The sequence below is a fragment of the Nothoprocta perdicaria genome, unplaced genomic scaffold (genome assembly GCF_003342845.1).
Source record: "Nothoprocta perdicaria isolate Ctin4 unplaced genomic scaffold, notPer1 scaffold_16, whole genome shotgun sequence".
Taxonomy (NCBI): Eukaryota; Metazoa; Chordata; class Aves; order Tinamiformes; family Tinamidae; genus Nothoprocta; species Nothoprocta perdicaria.
Window position 1 is genome coordinate 6,948,110 of NW_020454760.1, and position 20,475 is coordinate 6,968,584.

General features: G+C 39.0%; 1 protein-coding gene across 1 annotated transcript in view; it reads left to right on the top strand.

The window, feature by feature from the left end:
• Positions 1-263: 263 nt before the first annotated feature.
• Positions 264-20,475, top strand: part of LAMA3 (laminin subunit alpha 3) — a 105,729-nt gene continuing 85,517 nt past the window's right edge. The window contains exons 1-6 of the mRNA XM_026035508.1: positions 264-470; positions 12,721-12,838; positions 13,525-13,643; positions 15,188-15,358; positions 17,351-17,448; positions 19,413-19,528. Of these exons, the coding sequence (XP_025891293.1) occupies positions 264-470; positions 12,721-12,838; positions 13,525-13,643; positions 15,188-15,358; positions 17,351-17,448; positions 19,413-19,528 (829 nt within the window). The remainder of the gene's footprint in view (positions 471-12,720; positions 12,839-13,524; positions 13,644-15,187; positions 15,359-17,350; positions 17,449-19,412; positions 19,529-20,475) is intronic.

The window sequence follows — 20,475 nt, forward strand, 5'->3', positions numbered from 1 at the left end:
CATCTTCATTAATTTGCTGCAGAGAGCCTGCAGCAATAGACATAGGTAATTTGACCAAAGTAGCACTGTGTTTACCTTGCTTGAGCAGAGTGGGTGGACCAGGTGATCTTCAGAGGTCCCTTTCAACCTCAACCATCTGCGATTCTGTTATTAAAATTAAAAAAGTCATTTCTTTAAAGAGATTTTTTTTATCATTTTGTAACAACAAAATGTAGCCCCTCTTTTGGCAAAAGCTGGGTTTCAGAATCTCAGTCAGCAACCACATGCAGCGCCCAGGACGTGAGCTGACCCCGTCTCTCGCACATGCTGTGTTTCAGGGCCAGTTCTGTGATTACTGCGATGCTGCCGATCCCAGCAAAGCTCACCCGGTGACCAACGTGATTGATGGAACCGAGCGCTGGTGGCAGAGTCCTCCTCTGTCTGTGGGCTTGGAGTACAATGAAGTCAACGTCACCTTAGATCTGGGACAGGTGAGTGCATGAGCTGCCCTTAAACGTTTAATCATTTTAACTGTTTGAATCAGTTTTCCAACTGCATGAGGAATGTTTGAACTGATGATTTTACCTTCCAATGCCATGCTCTTATTTATTTGTTTTTTTTATTTAATGTGGCTTGTGTTCTGCTTTTACTGATGTAATTGGATAAAGTGATTAGCTTCCTCAGGGATTTTGATGCTGTGGTTTCCTGCCACAGGGATCATCCTGGTTCGGTCACTGTGTGCCTGCTCGGCACAGGTGATTTAATTCCTTAACCTGACATTACAGAGGAGATTGGCCTGTTGAAACTGAGGCTCTACCTATCATTTCATATTCTCCTCTTCCCTGGGTGCACAGAGATTTTATGCTCTTATACCATGCACATATTTTTAGACTAATGTTGGGAGTCTGCTTCTGCCTCAGGGATCATTCTGGTTTCTGTGTTATACAGCAAGATCTTTGAGATAAGACAGTTTCTTTAAACATAAAAATATTGACAGAATAGCCTGAAAGGATGGAAAAAAAAAAAAAAAAAAAAAAAAAAAAAAAAAAAAAAAAAAAAAAAAAAAAAAAAAAAAAAAAAAAAAAAAAAAAAAAAAAAAAAACCCAAACTACTGTAATTTGAATTGGTAATATGAGTAATAACATGGACACCCAGATTTCTCCTGCAGGCCATAGGCTAAGAGCAAAGTCTCTGTATCAGTGAATGTAGCTTTTAAGTCGTAAGGCTAGATTCTCAGCTGCCATGGTTGGGCACTGGTCCAGTGAAACTTGTTATGCCATGCAACTTCACAGCAGCTGGAAATACATGGCTATAAATATATACTGGGCTGCAATATACATATGTTTTTTGGACAATAGAAACAGTTTACTAATACTGATTATATAGCACAAGTTTATTTTTTTAACGTAAGCTTTCAAGTTAATTGATAGCATGGGGAGAAATAGTTATGGAAAAAATATTCTTGTGCGACTTGGCTGCCACTTTCTTGGGGATCTGGGTACAAATTGTTTTTTTCCCTGGATACTGTGGTTAATTCTTCTTTTATGAGAGTCTCCTGCTCCTGTCCCTCACATGTCTGGTATAGCTCACATTTAGAGCGTATCTTGGTTCGCATTTGAAGCATTTCTTCATTCTCTAGTGTTTTTGAAGCCTTCCAGTGTACCAGCAGTGCGGAAATGCAAAACAATTTAATACTGAGATGGAGAATTTCAGTAGTTAAACTAATACGATTTTTTTTATGTATATATCAATTAACTGAATGACTGACATGTCAGTTGGCTTGGTTGTTTTTGTGGACTATTTCATGAAAGAAAGGAGAGCTCTGTGTGTGTGCTGATTGATCTTTGGGCCACAACATCCACCTTAGCTTAGCATACAGTGATCAGTTCTGTCTCTGAGTACTGCTCTTTCTGGTGCGATGTGCAGGTGACGGGTCTGCATCCCCTGATGCTTTGTCCTCCTCTGTTCAGTCAGTTAAATCTCAGCTTCAGGATCTCTTTGAACTTGAGATTTACCATTTTGCCCTGTATTCTCACAACTCAAATTCATATTGTTGTGTAGAGTGTTCTAATGAAGTCTGTATTCACAATGCTAATTAATAAAGAAGGAAAGTAAATACTATGACAGAGTAAGCATTAAGAGCCCAATTCACCCCACCTTATTTCAGGAATCTAAAAATTAAGAGCTTAGTCTAAGTCTGTCATACAGATTATCTCAGTAGTTAGCAAAGAGAGATGGGTCTTTTCAGAGTCCAATTCACTCAACTTAGTTGACGTGAAATTAAAGTTTTGGTTTCTAGGGCAAAATAAACATATTTAAAATTAACCATATGCCACAATGCCTTGCTAATCCACAGATAGTAATATTGAAAAGATGAGCAAGACATAGTTTTATTCTCTAAATAGTTGTTCTGTTCTTTATTTTAACACATAACAGCTTTCTCTGCAAGCAAAATATGCAGCTTACTGGCAAAGAATAAAGTGCATTTGCATGCAGAGAAACAATGGCTTAACTTGGTCATCAAATATTCACAATTGGAGGAAGCTAAGCTTAATGCAGTGTCAAAATCTTTTCATATGCTGCATTCCTGCCATTATATCTTTAAGGCTAAGAGTGGAGTCCCAGTGGAGCCTTTTGTCAGTGTTCACAAGACAGCATTTAATTAAATAGTTGCAGAGTGATGAAGGTTTGAGAGCTGATTAAAGTGGAGCTAAAGCAGAACACCCACCCACATTTGATACTGGTTCACAAGGGCTAGGAATGGTTTTGAAAGACAAAATCCCTCCGGGATCTTACATCTTTCTGCTAGAAAAAGGCTCATTTTGTTGTACTTTGTAACACGAGAAAAAGCAAAAACTTTAAAGCAAAAGCCCTCCTGTGCTTCCCTTTCTGACCTATTGTACTTTGATTACATTTTCTAATCAATCACAGCCCTTCTGAATAATAATTAAAATGTTGATCCTTCAGGCAATTTCCTCATCCTTAGAGCATACGTGTTTATACTGTGGCTATTCCTGACTTGTTGAAAATATTTGGATCAAGTAAGTTTCAATGAGTGCTTTAATTTGTTCAGATTTCCCCAACATGTTCTTCAACGTATTTTATACTTATGCATGCAGAATGCCTGCTTGAAGTTCATTGACCTTCACATGACACTCCGGATTGCCCAGTTTTGGCTGATGTGCCCTCATTTTTGGCTTTCTTAATGTTCAGCAGCTATTATGTCAATATTCCCCCCAGGTATTTTTTTGAACTCTGTGTTCAGAAGCACTGAGAAGATGAAGGCTTAGGATAGCATGAGAATGAGTGAAAAGTAAATGCTTTTCCATTCTCAGACTTGCCCTTTCTCTGGTCAATACCACTGATCAGCAGAAAACTGAGGAACAGTTGTGAAATCTTTCCAGATAGTTGTTACCAAATGCTCATGGTATATTTATTGTGCTTTTTAATTTTTTTTAATATGCTGTAGAATCTGAATGTTCTGTGAGTATAAATGCATGCGTTTTTAAAGAGACAGGTAAACATTTTTATTCTTATTTTATCAAAAGCTGATGTAAAAAAAGAATGATTTTTCCAAGGTCAATAATTCTGATCTGCGGTGCAGTTGTATGCAGGAAATCTCCGCAATTAAGATAACCTTTGCTTTTAACTGTGATCTTGGTGTTTTACAGCCAAATAGCTAAATTAACTGTTATTTGGGGATTACAGCACTGTATGTGCTCATACACACGCACACGGTGGGAAGGAAGGAAGGAAGGAAGCTCAACCATGAGCTTAAGATCAGTGGTATGGACTGGGGACACCTGAAGTTTAATTAAATTAAAATGCTGGTTAAAAAAATTATAAATTAAAATTAAAAAGTTATAAATTAAAATTAAATGCTGGTTAAAGCGTGTAACCTCTGCAAAAGGCCTTCATACTTTGACAGATCTTACAAGCTCCTTTTCTATTGGGTATTCATTATGCATTTAATTTTTATATTTGATAACAATCCTTCAGGTGCATAACTCAACACCGAATATTTGCTGAGAATATTAATTGGGTATTGCTAACTGCAGTTATTTAAAAACAATTGTTCTTCATCTAACATAATTTGCTAAAATGGGTATGGAGTTGCAATTAATTTAACTATCATTGTCTGAAATAGAAAGCGTCCTATAGGCTTGTTCTCGCAGGAAACTGCCAAGTGGCAGGTGATTTATCACAGTAAATGGCACGGAGCTGGCCTCCCAAAATAGCCACTTCATTCGTTGTGCTTGACTATTGTAGATTTTATATTGCAGCTGTCTCAAAGTAGATCCAGGTCCAGGGTGGAATTGCAGGAGCTCTGTAATGATGCCCCAAAGTTCTACAAATCAGCCCAGAGAAACCACTAAATAAATCTTCTGCAGCCTTACAGAATTGCCCCTACATTGGGACAGTCTTTCCTTGGAGCCTTTACAGAACTGGGACCCCAGTAGTACTGACTCTGGTGCTGGGCTTCACTTTAGGAAGAAAAAGGGGCTTTTAAAGCTGGGCAAAGCTGCATTGCATTAGGAATGACCAAAAATTGGGATACTACCATCATAGATAATTTTGTATTACTTAATGTCAGAAAAATGCCCTCCGTTTTCTAGAGGAGGCCAATTTGGGATCAGGCTACAAAGCCCAGTGCTTTGAAGTTATTTGCTTTTGGCTCATATCACAGTAAGATGAACCCACTTCTTGCAAACCCTAGATTAAGTGCTTCAGCTGGTTCAGTAGCTGTCTGATGAATGTTTCTGCAAGTTCCACCATGTACTGAACAATTAATCTATTTCTCAGTCACATGGCGGCAGCAGCACAGTGGGAGCCATGTACTGTAAGCTTTTTTCCTCATAGATTTTTCTTTAATATGTACTGAATAGGTTGTATTTTCTTGAAGCTTTAGTTAAATGATATTTTAAGTGGCTCTGTATTTTTATTTTGTTTTCCTTAAAACAAAATTGGTTTGGAATCATGCCAGGGATGAGCTGGGCCTATGGGCAGTGGCAGAGGGTGGGTTGAGGCCCCAGGTGAGGCTGGTCTGGGCCTTTAGAGTCTTCTAGTGCACTCAGGGCTCTGACACAGTCCTATATAATACATTCATTCCATGGTCTGTTGTAACTTTCAACTTAATATATAGTGAAAGCAGGGCTGTTCCTGAAACGATTCAACTGTGCACACATCCCTTTCAGCACTGATAGTACTGCTGTGTTCTTCTTGCTTTGGACTGTAGCCTTCACGAAGGGATGCTTATTTCCTGCACACCTGAGGCCTGAATCCTACAAGTCCTTTCCCATAGGAGTAACTTCAGTGTTCCCTGAAGAAAGAAGCCATTTGTAAGAAGTAGTTATGATCCTAGAGCTGATCTTTGACCAGTTCCCAGTGGAAATGTGACTATATGAGAAATGTTGGTTGTTGCACTTGCCTTCAGCCTTGGCAAAAAGACTCAGCCTGGTTGAACGTGGACAGCGCACCACCTACTAACCACCACCACTAACACCACCTACTAACAGTGCTAACAGGCACTACCTACAGCTAGTAGTTAGTGACAGTACTAACTACACTTCTGAATGTGTTCCCTCCAGAGTATTCACTATGAATCATGGAGAACTTCTCCCTTCTGGCCCCAACTGTGAGAGGAAAAGGATTCAACCTCCTGATGGGGTTAATGAGGAATATTCACAGGGACTGACTTCTCTAAATAGCAGTGTAGCTTTTAAGCATCAGTGGCTAGTTAAATGAAGAAGTACTATGAATACTGCACCTGCAGTGCTAGTTGAACTATTTTTGGAAGTCCTGTGCTTATTGGTGTCTTCTATGCCCCAGACTGTGAAGCTGGTATGCAGAAACTGCCTTATGTATAGTGTGCTGTGTTTCCACTGCGCTACGTGGAGTTAGTGTTTTAGGTATGTTCAAGTTATTTGGAAGAGATTCAGTGGATCTAGTGTCTCACGTACTACCCACGTGGGTTTTCCTCTGCACATTTGCAGTAGCTACTTTGCCAGATACCAAGGAGTGTAACTAGTACTTGCCAAAAACTCCCAATTCAGCTCTGTCTAGTTGGTGTTTTTTATATTACAGTTTTGTCTGCAGAATTCATTGTTGGAGATTGCCAAATACTGATTGTTAGGAGTGAGTGTCTTGGTAAGCATAGGTGTCCTCAAATCCCACTGAGAGGTTACTGAATAAAGGGGGTCCTTTCCTGATTCTTATTTATCCTGGTGGCCCTTCTCCGGCCTTGCTCCAGTAGCTCCATGGCTCTCTTGTACTGGGGAGCCCAGCACTGGACACAGCACTTCAGATGGGGCCCCACCAGAGCTGAGTAGAGGGGAAGGATCCCCTACCTCAAGTAGATCATTGGCTGCCTTAGCCACAGGAGTACGTTGCCCTGTCATAGTCAGCTCTCCACCAGGCCACCCAGGTTCTTCTCAGCATAGCTGTTTTCCATCAGACCACCTCCCAGCATTGGTGCCTGTTCCTTTCTACCTGTAGGCCTCTGTGCTTCACTTTGTTGAACTTCATGAGATTTCTCTGTCACCATTTCATTTGCTTGTTGAGGTGCCTCCAGTGGGGTGTACTGGCCACTTCTCCCAGCCATATATTCTCTGTAGGCTTGTGGACGATGCAGTCTGTCCTGTCATATAGGTGATTAATGAAGAGGGTAACAGAACTAGACCCAGTATTAACTCCCGGGGTGCACTGCTAGTTACTGGTCTCTAACAAGAATTCATGCCACTCATCGCAAGCTTCTAAGCTTGACAAGTCGGACAGTTTTCAGCCACCTCACTGTCTGCTTTTCTAGCCCTTACTTCATCAGCTTGCCTCTGAGGATGTTATGGAAGACAGGGTCCAAACCTTTCTGAAGCTGCGGTAGTAACACCCACTGCTATGCCCAACTCATCTCCCAAATGAATCATTTTGTTGTAGAAGGCTATGGAGTTGGCTACACATGTGAATCCATGCTGACTAGCACTAGTAACAATCTTGTTGTTCAAGTGCTTGGAAATGCTTTCCAGATGCTCCATCCAGGTGCTCCATCTTTTACAAATGCTCCATCACCTTCCTGGGTATCAAGGTGAGGCTGGCTTGTATGCAGCTCCCTGAGTCCTCCTCCTTGCCTCTTTTGAAGATGGGAGTGACAGGATTGGAGTGACTGCTTTCTTCAAGCACTTCTTGCAATCACCATGCAAATCCAACCTTTCAAATCCAACCTTTTCAAGCATTCCAACTTTTTAAAAAACCTTTCAAACATTTTAATTGACATACATGGGACTTCTGCTTCATTTGAATAGTTTGTCATGACCTGATCTCTGACAAAAATCAATGGCTTACTTAAGCCAGTGAGAAACTTAAGGGCATGTCCATGCCTCTCCTACTGTAAGCAAAGAGAGAGGAATCAATGGCACTGAAGTGTGCTCTGGAACAGGTGCATGAACACTTTCACTGCTCTTTTTTTTTTTGTGAACTAAGAACAAGTCCTCTAAGAATTTTAGTTTAAGTACCGAATGGTCATCAGACTTCTGCTCCTTTTTCATTTTCTTTGGTAGCTGATGCTTGACGAGGTGTTGTGCTGCATAGGAAATATCCATCCTGTTGAAAGCAGCTGTTGTCTGGCTTTTAGAAGCAGGTTTTCATGAAAAGGGGTCATTGTGGCCACTCTTTAAACACATCTTGAAACCTGTAGGTTGTCTGGTAGATAGCTGGTCTACCAGACTAAGTGACTTGTGGCCAAAAAGAGAGAACAGTTGTTAATCCTTTCCTACATGAACGGCTTAATGATTGTTTGAAACATGCTCTGTTCTTGTTTTTTCAGCTGTTCAGTGTTTAATGAATGATCATTTCATTATTTTGGTGTTCTGAGTTCATAGTGGTAGGACAGGATAAAATATGAGATACTTTTGAATATACATATCTAACTTTCTTCCATTTGCAGGTATATTTTGGGATCTAAGGAGTTCTTAGAAAGCCCTCTAAAGAGATGTGTAAAGTTTTAAGGAGTGAATGGAAATAAGATCTGTAAAGGATATTATTATATTTTTTATAATACTCATGAAGATACAATGTCTTGCAGGAAGTTTTCTCTCTACTGAGTTAAAATAAGTATGCGTTGCGTTACATAAAGCATTTATTAACAGTCATAACAGAGTGATTCCTATTCATTTTAAGTGAGTTCTGAAAGAGTCTTAAATTAATTGTAAAAGGTTTTATGGAAATTTTCTATCTGTGTATTGGTAATTCCCAACAATTAACTATTACTGGAGTTCTCATGTGAAGAAGATTTTTTTAAAAAAAAATGTCTGGATATTTATGAACTTTCAAGGACACTGCTTGCAAGAAAATTTCCAGACTGAGTGAACTTGAAGGAACAGGAAGAGTTATATAAATATGGAAGTGGGTAGAATTCTGGTTGCTGACAATTGGTCAAATTTGATCAGTGCTGATAGATTACAACAGGATGTGGTACTGGGAAATTTCTATGTCTGTATCTACTCTTTCAAGTATGCATTTCCAGAGCAGGTAGTTTAAAAATAGAAGCATAATTTATTTCTGACTTTTTTCTACATATGAGAAAACTGTAAGAATTTTGATTAAATCGTATTTCAGATTGTTTTTTCTTTTTTTTTTTCAGAGTTAACAAGTAAATTGACAATTGCCTCAAAAGAGCGCCTTGCTTAATGCCTTGTTATATTTTTAACTCTCTCATGCATTTCTGTAGTGAAGGAAACAATTAAAAAGTAACCAAATAAAATAATTTTTCAAATATGGGGAGGTGCATTTCCTTTTTCTTTGCAACTTAATGACTGTTTAGAAAAAAGGATTAAGAGAATAAACTCACTGTGCTTTGAATTTGTTAGGCCTTTTCTCACTATATGCCTTATTTTTGTCAAAGCAATAGGATCAAGATTTAAATTAGTGACATGTCAGCTTAGCATAGGTAATTAAAATTAACTTTCAAAAAAACACTTAGGAAATATTTCTGTTCTAGGTTTATGTCAGAAAGATTACTCTTCTATCTTTAGCTGGAATTTATTTGCTAAGTCAGAGATTATTTTTCTTCCTTTGTTGACTCATCAAATCTGAGCAGAGACCATTCATCAATGTGGACTGCATGCACCCCACCACAGTTGCCATTTGGACTTTCAGGTGCTGTTGTGCCTCTTTTGGTTCAGGGCAGAGCTGGCTCATTAGCAGCTGTAATCCAGGCAGGTTGGTGACATGAGTTTTACTGAAGGATTAACATCAGCTATTACTAATTTATTTTTAGTAGATCTTCAGATCTATTCCCTTTCTCCTTTTCCAATGTGATTGTACAAACCTGTTCTGAGCAGTATTTCAGGCACTGCCATCGTCTTGACAGGTGAGCTAGCATGAATTGAAACTTTCCTTAGGCAGTGGTAGTTTGAGATTGCTGTAATTTTACTTTTCCATTTTGTGATTTGTAGTCCCAAGGTTAAGGAAATTCTGCGTTTGAGTAGCAGCTGTGGCATGCAGGTGTTTGAAGAGCACTATGTCCTGAATCAGCTAAGTTACATAGACAACTATGTTGTACCTCTGCTTTGGCCCCTATTTTCTTTATATGTTTTTGAGAAGGTTATAGTCAGGGTGACACGGGTGTATAACTGAGCATGTCTCATATTTCCATTCTTCAGCAGTGCAGAAGCACTGTGGAAATGCAATTCACTGCTACTATTTTACACATGCTTATGAGAAGATATCACCTGCTACTGTACGAGGCCAAACTAGCAGTGTCAGCACTCAAGTAGCATGTAAGTAGAAAAAATAGAGTAGCTATATGACAGGCTGAGGCAAATGTCACCTGCTTTTTTGACAAGTAGGTGGAAGGTTATTGTTGATTCAACAATATAAATACCAGGATTGAAGTTGTGGAAAACGTAGTCTGCCTTTTATATACATCTCTTCTGTTCTCCCTTGGGCTTTCTAAAACGCTTGTCTGGATAAAATCTGGCTTGATCAGCACATACATGGTTATCCATCTTTGTCTATATGCATGTAAGGGTTGAATCCCCCAAAATCTTAAAGCTTAGAGGAAACAAAAATATTAGTAGACGAGTAATTATCTGACCAGAGGGAACCTGGTTTTGGTAGGAGAGTGCTTTTTGAGCCAAAAGCAAGAATATGGAAAAACCTGTTTTAGGAATTTCAGAACTGTTACCCTCCTTGTGAGGTTGCCAGACTTCACACTGAGTGATATGTAAGGCCCACATGGCCAGTATCCCTTCTCTGTACGTGGTCAGTAAAGTAGTGAAAGTTGCTTGACAAAGTCAGAAACAGCAGATCTGACTTAGGGTCCTCAAACCGGTCAGCTATATGGCTCTTCTGGCAATCAGCTTAGGGACTTGCAGTCAGTGATTTAAGAACAGTACACTGCCTGTGCTGTCACTATGTGTAGTGCTGGGGAAAAGATAGTTTCCATTAACAGAGTATCTGCCATTTGTTTTCCCTGATACTGGTTCTGGTAAGTCATTTCCCATATTTAGGTGCTTTCTGGCAACTTAGCTAGCTGGTCTGGTGTCACAGAAGGGGAAGTCTGGTCGTTGTCGGGCTGTGTTAAGTAGGCAGGGTAATTCCAGTACTTACCAGGAGACTGATGAGAGGTGGGGGTTTTTTTTTTATTTATTTATTTTTATTTATTTATTTTTTTTTTTTCTCTCTCTTCAGTTGCCTCTCTCACTGACCTGTCTCAGGAGCATTCAGCAGATCAGCAGCTACTGAAATAGCTTTCAGGGTGCAACACCTACTGCAGCAGTGTCTGACGTGTATAGATCCAGTTGTGGATAGTAGATGTACATACTGTATGAAATGAAAGCACAGTGAAAAAGCTGCTTGCTCTGCTGGGATATGATTGTCATGATAATATGCTTTGTGGTGTCCCAGAATTCCTCCTATTTCCCTGTGAAAAGGTTTTTTTATCTTATTTTGTGAATATTTTTGACTATTCTATCAAGATTCACCTAAGAAGGTGAATATATGAAGATGTCACATGCAGGTAGCCATATGATTGTACTAGGCATGTAGCTGTGCTTAGGAATAGTGTTTTCCAAATGCCCATTTTACTTGCAGTTTGCGTCTGGTTCTTGGTGGCCCTGGGTGGTACAAGAGCAGTTGAGTTGGCCTAGTTGGTTGGTGAATGTGCTGTTGTACCCTGTCTATAGTTGGATACTTGGACAACTTTGTGATTTGGAGTCTGTGGAAGATACTAGCCTCCAGGGTGTGATATATGTGATATTTGAGCAAAGGTAAATTGCACGGACCCATTTGGTGTGAGGTCTCTGACAGCAGGTTATTTGATAAAGCATTGATTGGTAAATCCCTGCCTCTTCCACCAAAGTAAGAATCTCAAGGAAATATAAACATGACTTTAAGCTTTCCAGGAAGGACAGGCCAGGAAGGAGAGGTGACGGAGTTGCCCTTTACATGAGAGAGAAACTGGAATGTGTGGAGCTCTGCCTACAGGAGGATGGAGCATGAGTCAAGATCCTGTGGGTGAGGATTAAAGGGCAGGCCAACAGGGGTGACACTGTCATGGGAGTTTACTACAGGCCTCCTGACCAGGATGAAGAAGTGGATGAGGCCTTTCTACAGGCAGCTTCAAGAAGCCTCATGATCACAGGCCCTGGTCCTCCTGGGGGACTGCTAGACCTGATACTAACAAACGGAGATGGTCTAGTGGGAAATGTGAGGATTGGGGGTAGTCTTGGCTGCAGTGACCACGAGATACTGGAATTCATGATCGTGCGTGGAGAAAGCTGGGCAAGAAGTAGGATGGCAGCCCTGGACTTCAGGAGAGCCAACTTTGAGCTCTTTAGGGAGCTCCTTGGAGGAATCCCCTGGACCATGGCCCTAGAAGGAAACAGGGTCCAGGAGAGTCAGCTAATATTCAAGCACCACTTTCTCCAAGCTCGGGGTCAGTGCATTCCTACAAGAAAGACATCAAGTAAACCTACCTGGACGCCACGCTGTGCCCCGTGCTCTGCGTGTCCCTGCTGGAGCAGGGGGGTTGGAGTACATGATCTCTAGAGGTCCCTTCCAACCTCAACCATTCTGTGATTCTGTAAATTGAATTTATGTTGTTGAGTAAGAAATGCCAGTGAAGTTTCACTTATTGACAGTTCGTCAATATCTAATCACTTCTTTTGACATCTCCTATCTGCATAATCACTGTTTAAATTTTAAATGACTCTAATAATCAATTAGTATAGCTGCACTCTGTCTGCCTTTTGTGTATAAGCAGTTTGACTGTAAAGATTTTTGATTAGCTGGTGACTATATTTTCATATCCCAAGATGCTCACAGCAACATTTCTGTGTGGAGAAAATCTGTTTTTGCTCTGGGTGCTTGGGCGCTGACTCAGGCTGTAGTCTTATCACGATGATATTCAAGGAATATATATCTGTTAGGAAACAGATGGCTTTGTTACTTGACTCTTGTCAAATGCAAGGTGGAGCTATTCTGAAATGTAAAACATGGCATTTAACATATTTGTATTGTGGCTGTCTTGGTGAACTGAAGCATATGAGAGGTGAGATAGGTTGATGCAGCTGCCTTGAGGCTACCAGCAAAGAAACCGACTTATTATTTTAGTGGGAGTGAAACTGTAGATGTTAACCTACTTAATGTCCACAAAGAAAAGGTATTCACTGAAATTAATTTTATTATTGTAGTCATTTTATAAAAATTAGTAACTCTTGATAATATTTATATGTATCTTGTTACCAGCTCTTCCATATTGCCTACATCCTTATCAAGTTTGCAAATTCTCCTCGCCCAGATCTCTGGATCTTAGAAAGATCAGTGGATTTCGGAAGAAGTTACACTCCCTGGCAATATTTTGCTCGTGAGTATCAACTCTTGTGCCACACTGTTTATAGATGAGTTCTTTAGTTATTTACACAGTAGCAGGAAAATCAGCCCACAAGTCTCACTGAAGTTTTCAACTGTAGCAAACTAATGCCAAGTGTATTTCTCCTGTCCTACCTATCTGCAATAAATTACTGACAAGAGTGTAACTGAAAATGATATTTTGACATATTTTGCAGAAATTTTCCATCTTTTTTCTTTTTTTTTTGATTTTGTTCTCTTAATATATTAGAGTTGCAGTATTATGCATCCTAGTGGACGCCAAGCTTATTTACAAAAATCAGAGTGAGATATAAGCAAGGCACCTTGGAACATGTGTAGGGTTTTTTTTAAGGTTAGTAATGGAAAGATGATGCAGACCCTTGTCAGGATGAGACTCACAGAATGGTTGAGGTTGGAAGGGACCTTTAGACATCATCTAGTCCAGCTCCCCGGCTCAAGCAGGGACACTGAGAGTACCTAGGGAAAAAAAATATTGTTAGTATTGACCATTTTTCTGTAGTAATATTTGTGTATTCCTGCACTGAGTGAAGCAATCACTACTATCATCTACTAAGGCTGAGAATTCACATGAAAGCACAGGCAGGATATCTTTTGTAATTGAAGTTTGAACAATAATGTATGTTTTCACATGCAAAAATAATTTCAATCTTACCTGACTAGACTCCAAAGCAGATTGTTTGGAACGTTTTGGAAAGGAAGCTAATGTTCCTGTGAGGAGAGATGATGATGTCCTTTGCACTACAGAGTATTCTCGCATTGTGCCTCTCGAAAACGGAGAGGTAAGTGCTTTTAGAGAACTAGTGTGGGATGCTGAAAGTAAACAGCATTTTATTTTTGGAACTTTACTCTTTCAGTAAGCACCTAAAAATGAAGTTGATTTTCAGTTATGATTGACTGAAACTACTTTAATAAATCAATAATGAGGCACTTAAGTGACTCCTACCAACTTTCTCTTTCCCTTCACTGTGTGGGTGGGGGCTTTTCAGAGCCACCTGTGTTATTATTTATACACCTTACTTTAGACATGTGCATTTGAACCTGCTGACCACATTTTCTGAATGGTTCCAATATATACAATATAACTTATTGCATAGGAATTCCTCATAGGTGTAAAGGGTGTAGAAACAGATATCAAACATTCAAGACAAAGTAACTGTAAGAAAACATTACAAATGTATTACAATACATTAAAAATGGTACTTGTTTATAATGGAAACATATGTTTGGAAAGCTGCTTTTCTGATGTTAGCAGTTGTTCCTTCCTAGGCAGAAGCCTGTCTTATGTTATTTGAACAAATGTTAAACTAGTGGTCATACCTCTCTCTCTGTCATTTTCTTTTTATTTCTGGTGAAATTAGAATACAGATCTGATCCCCTTCAGAGTTCCTAAGAGTTCTAAGGTTTCTAAAGTTGCAATTTAAAATTGAAGTAGAAATTGTCTACCAACATTTCTTTAAAATTGTCCTAATAATATGTTTTATTAATAATTCCTGTAGAAAATCATTGCCAGTGTCATCCCCTGTTACATGCTGTGACCCTTTTCCTAAAGAAATGTACTATAATCAGATGTCACCAATCTACTGTTACCTGCTCATGGATTATAGGAGCATTTTAGAAATAGAAATCTGTTATTTCATCAATTATAAATAAATGAAAATCTCTTACTTGTGTTCATGCATACTGGCTTATTAATTTAACAGATTCATGATTTCTAGACTGCAGACATCAATTTCTTTCAAAAGTACAAAATACTGCAGCACTTGTTTTGAATGTCATACAAGCCTGCTTTCATGTGAAGGGATTCTCTAAAGTTACACTGTGTACTTTATTCCAGAAGACCATTAATACACTCCCAGGCATTGGACCTGGTTAACAATAATATTTTCCAGGAATGTTTGTGCCTTAACCCAAAAATAAATGTGCTTTGGGAAGGAGCCAAAATCTGATGTTTTTACTCAAGCAAAACTCCTATTGACACGATCAGCTTTTAACATTAATGTTTGTGACTATTTATATTGTTATTTCCTATTAAAAAGTATGGGTGGTTTTTTTGTGCATCCTACCCATTCTTTTCAAAACAGAGAGGCACTCAGTTCTGAATGCGTGATCCAGAGAATGAGAATTCAACGAGGTTCAAGACTAGTGACTCTGTTTTTACTGATGTCCTCATTTTAGTATGAAAAGTGTAGTTGTTACTGCAGATATACTCAGAAGCAATAGCAAATTTTTGGATTCATTTAGCAGTCAGACTTTTGGCTTTGTGCCTACTGCTGATACCTGCAGCTGATACGTTTTAACAAGTATGTGTTTATTCTTTCAATAGATTGTAATATCCTTGGTAAATGGCCGTCCAGGAGCAAAAAACTTCACTTACTCCCCTACCCTTAGAGAATTCACGAAAGCGACAAACATCCGCCTTCACTTTCTCAGAACCAACACACTCCTTGGACACTTGATATCAAAAGCTCAGCGAGACCCCACTGTAACCCGCAGGGTAAGTTCTCTTCTCACAGGGATAGATCCCACAGTTTTATTCAGCCTCTTAGAGAGCATGAAATAAACTGAACTTCTTCAGTTTGCAAACATCATAGCAATCAAAATCCCCATGTTTTCTCCACCCCTGCTTGTGATGAAATGGTAATTGGGATAACACAGAGTTTGAAGAACAAGTGAAGGGACTTGTGTGCATCATGGAAACTACAAGGGGCCAAAGTGGAGATTATCCTGCTCCTCAGTTCTGTATAAGATAGTAAACTATTTGACTTTGTCAGCTTTATTTTATACTGCTATATATTATCTACTAGAAGAAAGATTTTCAGAAATTGTACCTGAGTTTCTGAAGGAAGAGTGGATCAAAGGGTATTCTGGAAAGGTGCAATCTGACCACAAATCATTTGAGATACATTTGAGCTGAGATTTGGGGCAATTCAAGGGAAAGACAAAATCCCCTTCCCATTCAGTGGGAAATATATATGAAATATATAAGGAAAATATAGGGAAATTCAGACCCCTCAGGGGAACATTGCACAGAATTTCGTATTCTTAAACTGATTCCAGACTTCATATTGCGTTGTTATATTTAAAATGAAGATTCAGTAACAATTGGAGGAAATGCTAGGCTGAGGCACTGCACAAATAAATGTGGTTTTCTGTATAAGAAATTGTGAAACTATTCCAGTTACTTGCTAGCATTAATTACCTTTATTGTCTTAAGTGCATTTTAAGATGTTGCTTACAAGCAGATGTAAATGGAGTACTTAGGTTATTTGGCAAGCAACATAGTTTTAGTGTAAGGAACTTGTCATGTTATTGTGGCCAATAATAAAATAAAAGTCCAGATTTTTATTTAAAGATAAATAAAAGATCCAGTTTTTATTAAATTGATTAAAAAAAAAAAAAAAAAAGTTCATTATGGAAACCTCCAAAGTCTAGAAAAAGAAGTTAATATTCTGAAGGAGAGTCTGTGCATTTAATTTATTATGGACACAACTGAAAACCAGACCTGTCTGTCCTACTGTCCAAGAAACTGCCTGGCTTTTTCTGTTAAAGGTTTGAGTTTATGAAACTCTGAATTATCTAGGATATGTTTTATGTCTAAACTGTAATAGTTTGGCCTATTACTAGTTTTGACCTTTTGCTAATTTGACTTCCTACTGATCTGAACTGCAAAATTTTCTTTTTGTTCTCCTCATCCTCCAGTGGCATTAAAAATAAATCTACCCCTTTATTCCTGGAGATACATAGAGATCAGGACTTACCTGTGCTCAGTGTGGCTCCTTTCTTAGGTGGCTAAACTGGTGCCCTAGGGCGACAGGGAAACAACTTCAGAGCTATCAAAAGAGATGCAGAAGCTACTACTGAAATGTTGATACCGGTGATATTAACACTGAGTCAAAGTGATTAAATTTTTATCTCCTATTGCCCAGCTGCCTGCAAGCCATGAGGATGAGATGTGGAGTATTTCAACGTCAGGTCATAAATTTAGATGGGTTGTGAGTCATGAGGGATTCTGTCTGATTTGGTAACCTCAATCTATTTCCAACGCTTAGTGATCATGACTCAGTGAGTGGGGACCCGGCACTGCCCCACCAGCCTGTCCTGCTTCACACACACTGTTGGACATGGCTGCTCGATGCGTCTTCAAGTAGGTTCGGACCAGCTTTGAGCTTAGGTGCCAATAGCTGTGTAGCTGCTTGGGAAGGGGCAGCTGCAGCAGAAAGCAGGATATAGCCGGAGCTGCACAAGCCTGTGGGCCTGCTCTGCTCCTGTCAGGTGCCCCATGTGCCTCGGCTTTGGTTTGATGGAATTCAAACTGACATGCAGACATCTGGAGGGTTGGCACTGACCATCTGTGGCCTTTTATAAAGCCATGTCTTTAAAACGCTGATCAACAAGATTTAGCAGTGTGCTATCCTTGATGTTGAGGTATCTGTCATCATACAAGGAAGGTAAAGATCCCCATGTGCTTCTTGTTCTTGCTCCACAGTATTACTACAGCATAAAGGACATCAGTATTGGCGGCCGATGTGTTTGCCATGGCCATGCTGAAGTGTGTGATGCAAAGAGTACTGAAAACCACTACCAGTAAGTAAATGGAGCATCACATTAGCTTAGTGATATGTTTTCAATGACCTTACTTGTTAATGTACGATATAGTCTTACAGAGATTTTTATAATATTTAAAAAATGAGAATCTATTAATGATGGATAGGAAAATATGTAAAGAGCTGTGTTTGTGAAGTGTAAAGAGCTGTTGTTTGTGAAATATAATCTTATACTTGAGATTTTTAAAAAATTGAAATAAGAAATTTGCAGATTGAATTGTTTGTTAAAAATCCTTACTTCATTCTGGAAAACTTGGAGGAGTATCACATCTGAAGAGCAGAAATTAGAAGGCCAGATCAAGAGCAAAGCTAGTGAACTTACTGCAGAGCATTATAAATGAGCTCAGCCAGGTCCAGAGCTATCGATCACTACTAGAAAATACAAAACCAGAAACTGAACAGACTATATCCTGTTGTCCTGTCTGGCAGCAAGGTGATACAGCCTTTAAGCTGAACGGACTAGTGAAATACTTTAAAGAGAAGAACGTGGCCTTTGGTATCTTATCCATAGTATTTACATGAGGAGGACAGCCGTGAATTTAATGAAACTCAGTCTGTGTTTTTCTGTTTGAATGTATTTTACGAGCAGAACTTGGGAACACTGACTGTTTATTTAGGACCTATGGACATCTGGCTCTAACCAGTGTTTGGTTAGAACAATAACTGCAAAAGCAGACATTCTGCAAGTGTAATAAATCTGGCATATTTTTGCAATTATCTTTTCATGTCTCTGTGTGAGAAGCTTTTTAATTCTTGTCACATACATGAGTGCTTAGCAAATACGAGATATGAAAAATGTAACTTTTTTTGGCAATGTCATTTGGCAGTAGTGGTATATTCATTTCACAGAATGAATATATTATGTCATTCTAACTTAAGTTTCAAATATCACTTTCTATGAATGATCTTGAGTTAAAATAGGTTTACAATTGGTCATACGCGTAACTGAAATCAGTAGGAAAGATTTTTTTCCGTATAGATTTCACAAGGAATTAGATTATACTCTGTATCTCTACTGTAGGAAAGGGACAGTGAATTAATCAGGCTGCCTAAAATGTACTTTAAGAGCCTGGTTTATAACAACTGTTGCTTTCATATATAACATTATGAAACAAAGTTATCAGGATGATAGAAGGTTTTCAGTTGTTTTTGTAAGGAAGAGTAAGTGAGTGGATGGGTTCCTTTACTCTTTCCAGATGCCTATTCTTGAGAAAAAATACGTGAAAAAGACATAAAATCTACCACAATAAAATGGTTATATTGGCAACTGTTTTGTCCTTGGGTATGAGTCTACACAGACAACAGAGCATCTCTGGAGGAGGCTTTCCCAGTCTCATCTCTTTGTTAATTCTAGTATTCAGTTATGATGGATAGAAGTAACACCTGGCTTGTAATGAGACCCTGCCCTTATGGAGGCTTTTCAGACAAGTCAGAATAAATTTGAACTACAGTTTCTTGATCAATAGTGTACACTGCTTTAAAAACAAGGTGATGAAGTTACAAACTTGACTTATTAAAGACACTAGTAGAAAACATAGTGGAAAAGGATGAGGGCATCCATATGAAGGTGATAAATGTTCTGATTTAAAGTAGGACAACAAGCTTGACCTTGGAATGATGCTAAAATTGATTACAGCTTAAATTGTTGTGTGTTGCTGTGATTCAATATCCTGGGAGAAAGTTTTACAACCCGGTCTATTACATCCAATTATAAATATTCTCTACAAGTTGTTGTGTTAATAATCTCAAAATCATATAATTAGTCAATCCTGAAGAGTTTTAGAAAAGTTCTAAAATGTTTCAGATTTACTGTGGTCTCTTTACATGCAAGTTTATATCCTGTCCTTTTCATGTTACATGTAAATCTTAGACTGCAGTAAACCTGCAGGGAGAAAGGAGTGTTAAATCCAACTGCAACTGAATAAGAGGTCTCCTTTTCTCTAGATTTCAGTGTGAATGTCAGCATAATACTTGTGGGGAAACCTGCAATCACTGCTGCCCTGGATATAATCAGAAACAGTGGCAACCTGCAACAGCTGGGAACACGAATATATGTGAACGTGAGTAGCCCGAGATGCAACTTTGACAAATAAGTGGGAATTACTATAGGCCACACATTCATGGAGCATAACTAACACACTGCAGGTTTTAACAGTTGTTTCTTTTTTACTAAAAAAATGTTTCCATGCAGCAATAAGGATTAAGGGATGCAATGAGTATTATTTATGTTTTATTTTTGCTCTCATTAAACAATGATAGCAGGCATTCATTTAAAATGCTACATAAAAAAAGGTGGAAGTCTTCTGGTGCTGCACTGAGTCACTGTGTCCCCTGGTCACAGATGTGTCTGTTAGCAGGTTGGGCATCTGCTCAGCAGAGCAGAGATTATAGTTATCTTGTACAGCTCCAAAACTTGTCCTTCTTTCACCCAATGATTTTCTATTTGGAATCTGGAGAGATAGGGTGTTTATGTAGCCCTATCAATTATGTAAATAGGGTTGCTAACTCATACTAAAGGAGGACTCTGCATTTGACTTCCAGATTTTATGTCTTGTCAATAGAAGGGAAACATATGTGGGGTGTTTGTTGTTGTTTTAGTTTGCTTGTTTTTCTTGTCCCGTAAACCAGGTATTTTAGAAGGCAACCTGTGTTTTGTTAGGCATGCTTATCTGTTTATGAAGCCAAGGTAACATGTCATCTCTCCAAGAGATTCCTGAATTTACAGTCTAATTACTCACAGGGGTCTAAAAATCCTTAAAGCAGTAGAGTGCTGCATTGGCAGCTTCCTGTTCATCCGTGCAGGCTCTTCAGCCTTATTTGCCTGGAGCTCTTAAGCAGGTTCCCTCCTGTATTTGGAGCACTGTAGCGGCAGATTGTTTAGGGCTCACAAGCATTGGAGCTTCTGTTCTCATGTTAACAGTTGCCCTTTGCTGACCTGATGTGCACCTTTGGACACGAAAGCATTTCTGACGAGGAGTCCAAGGAAGTTCACACATGCTCACCTTTC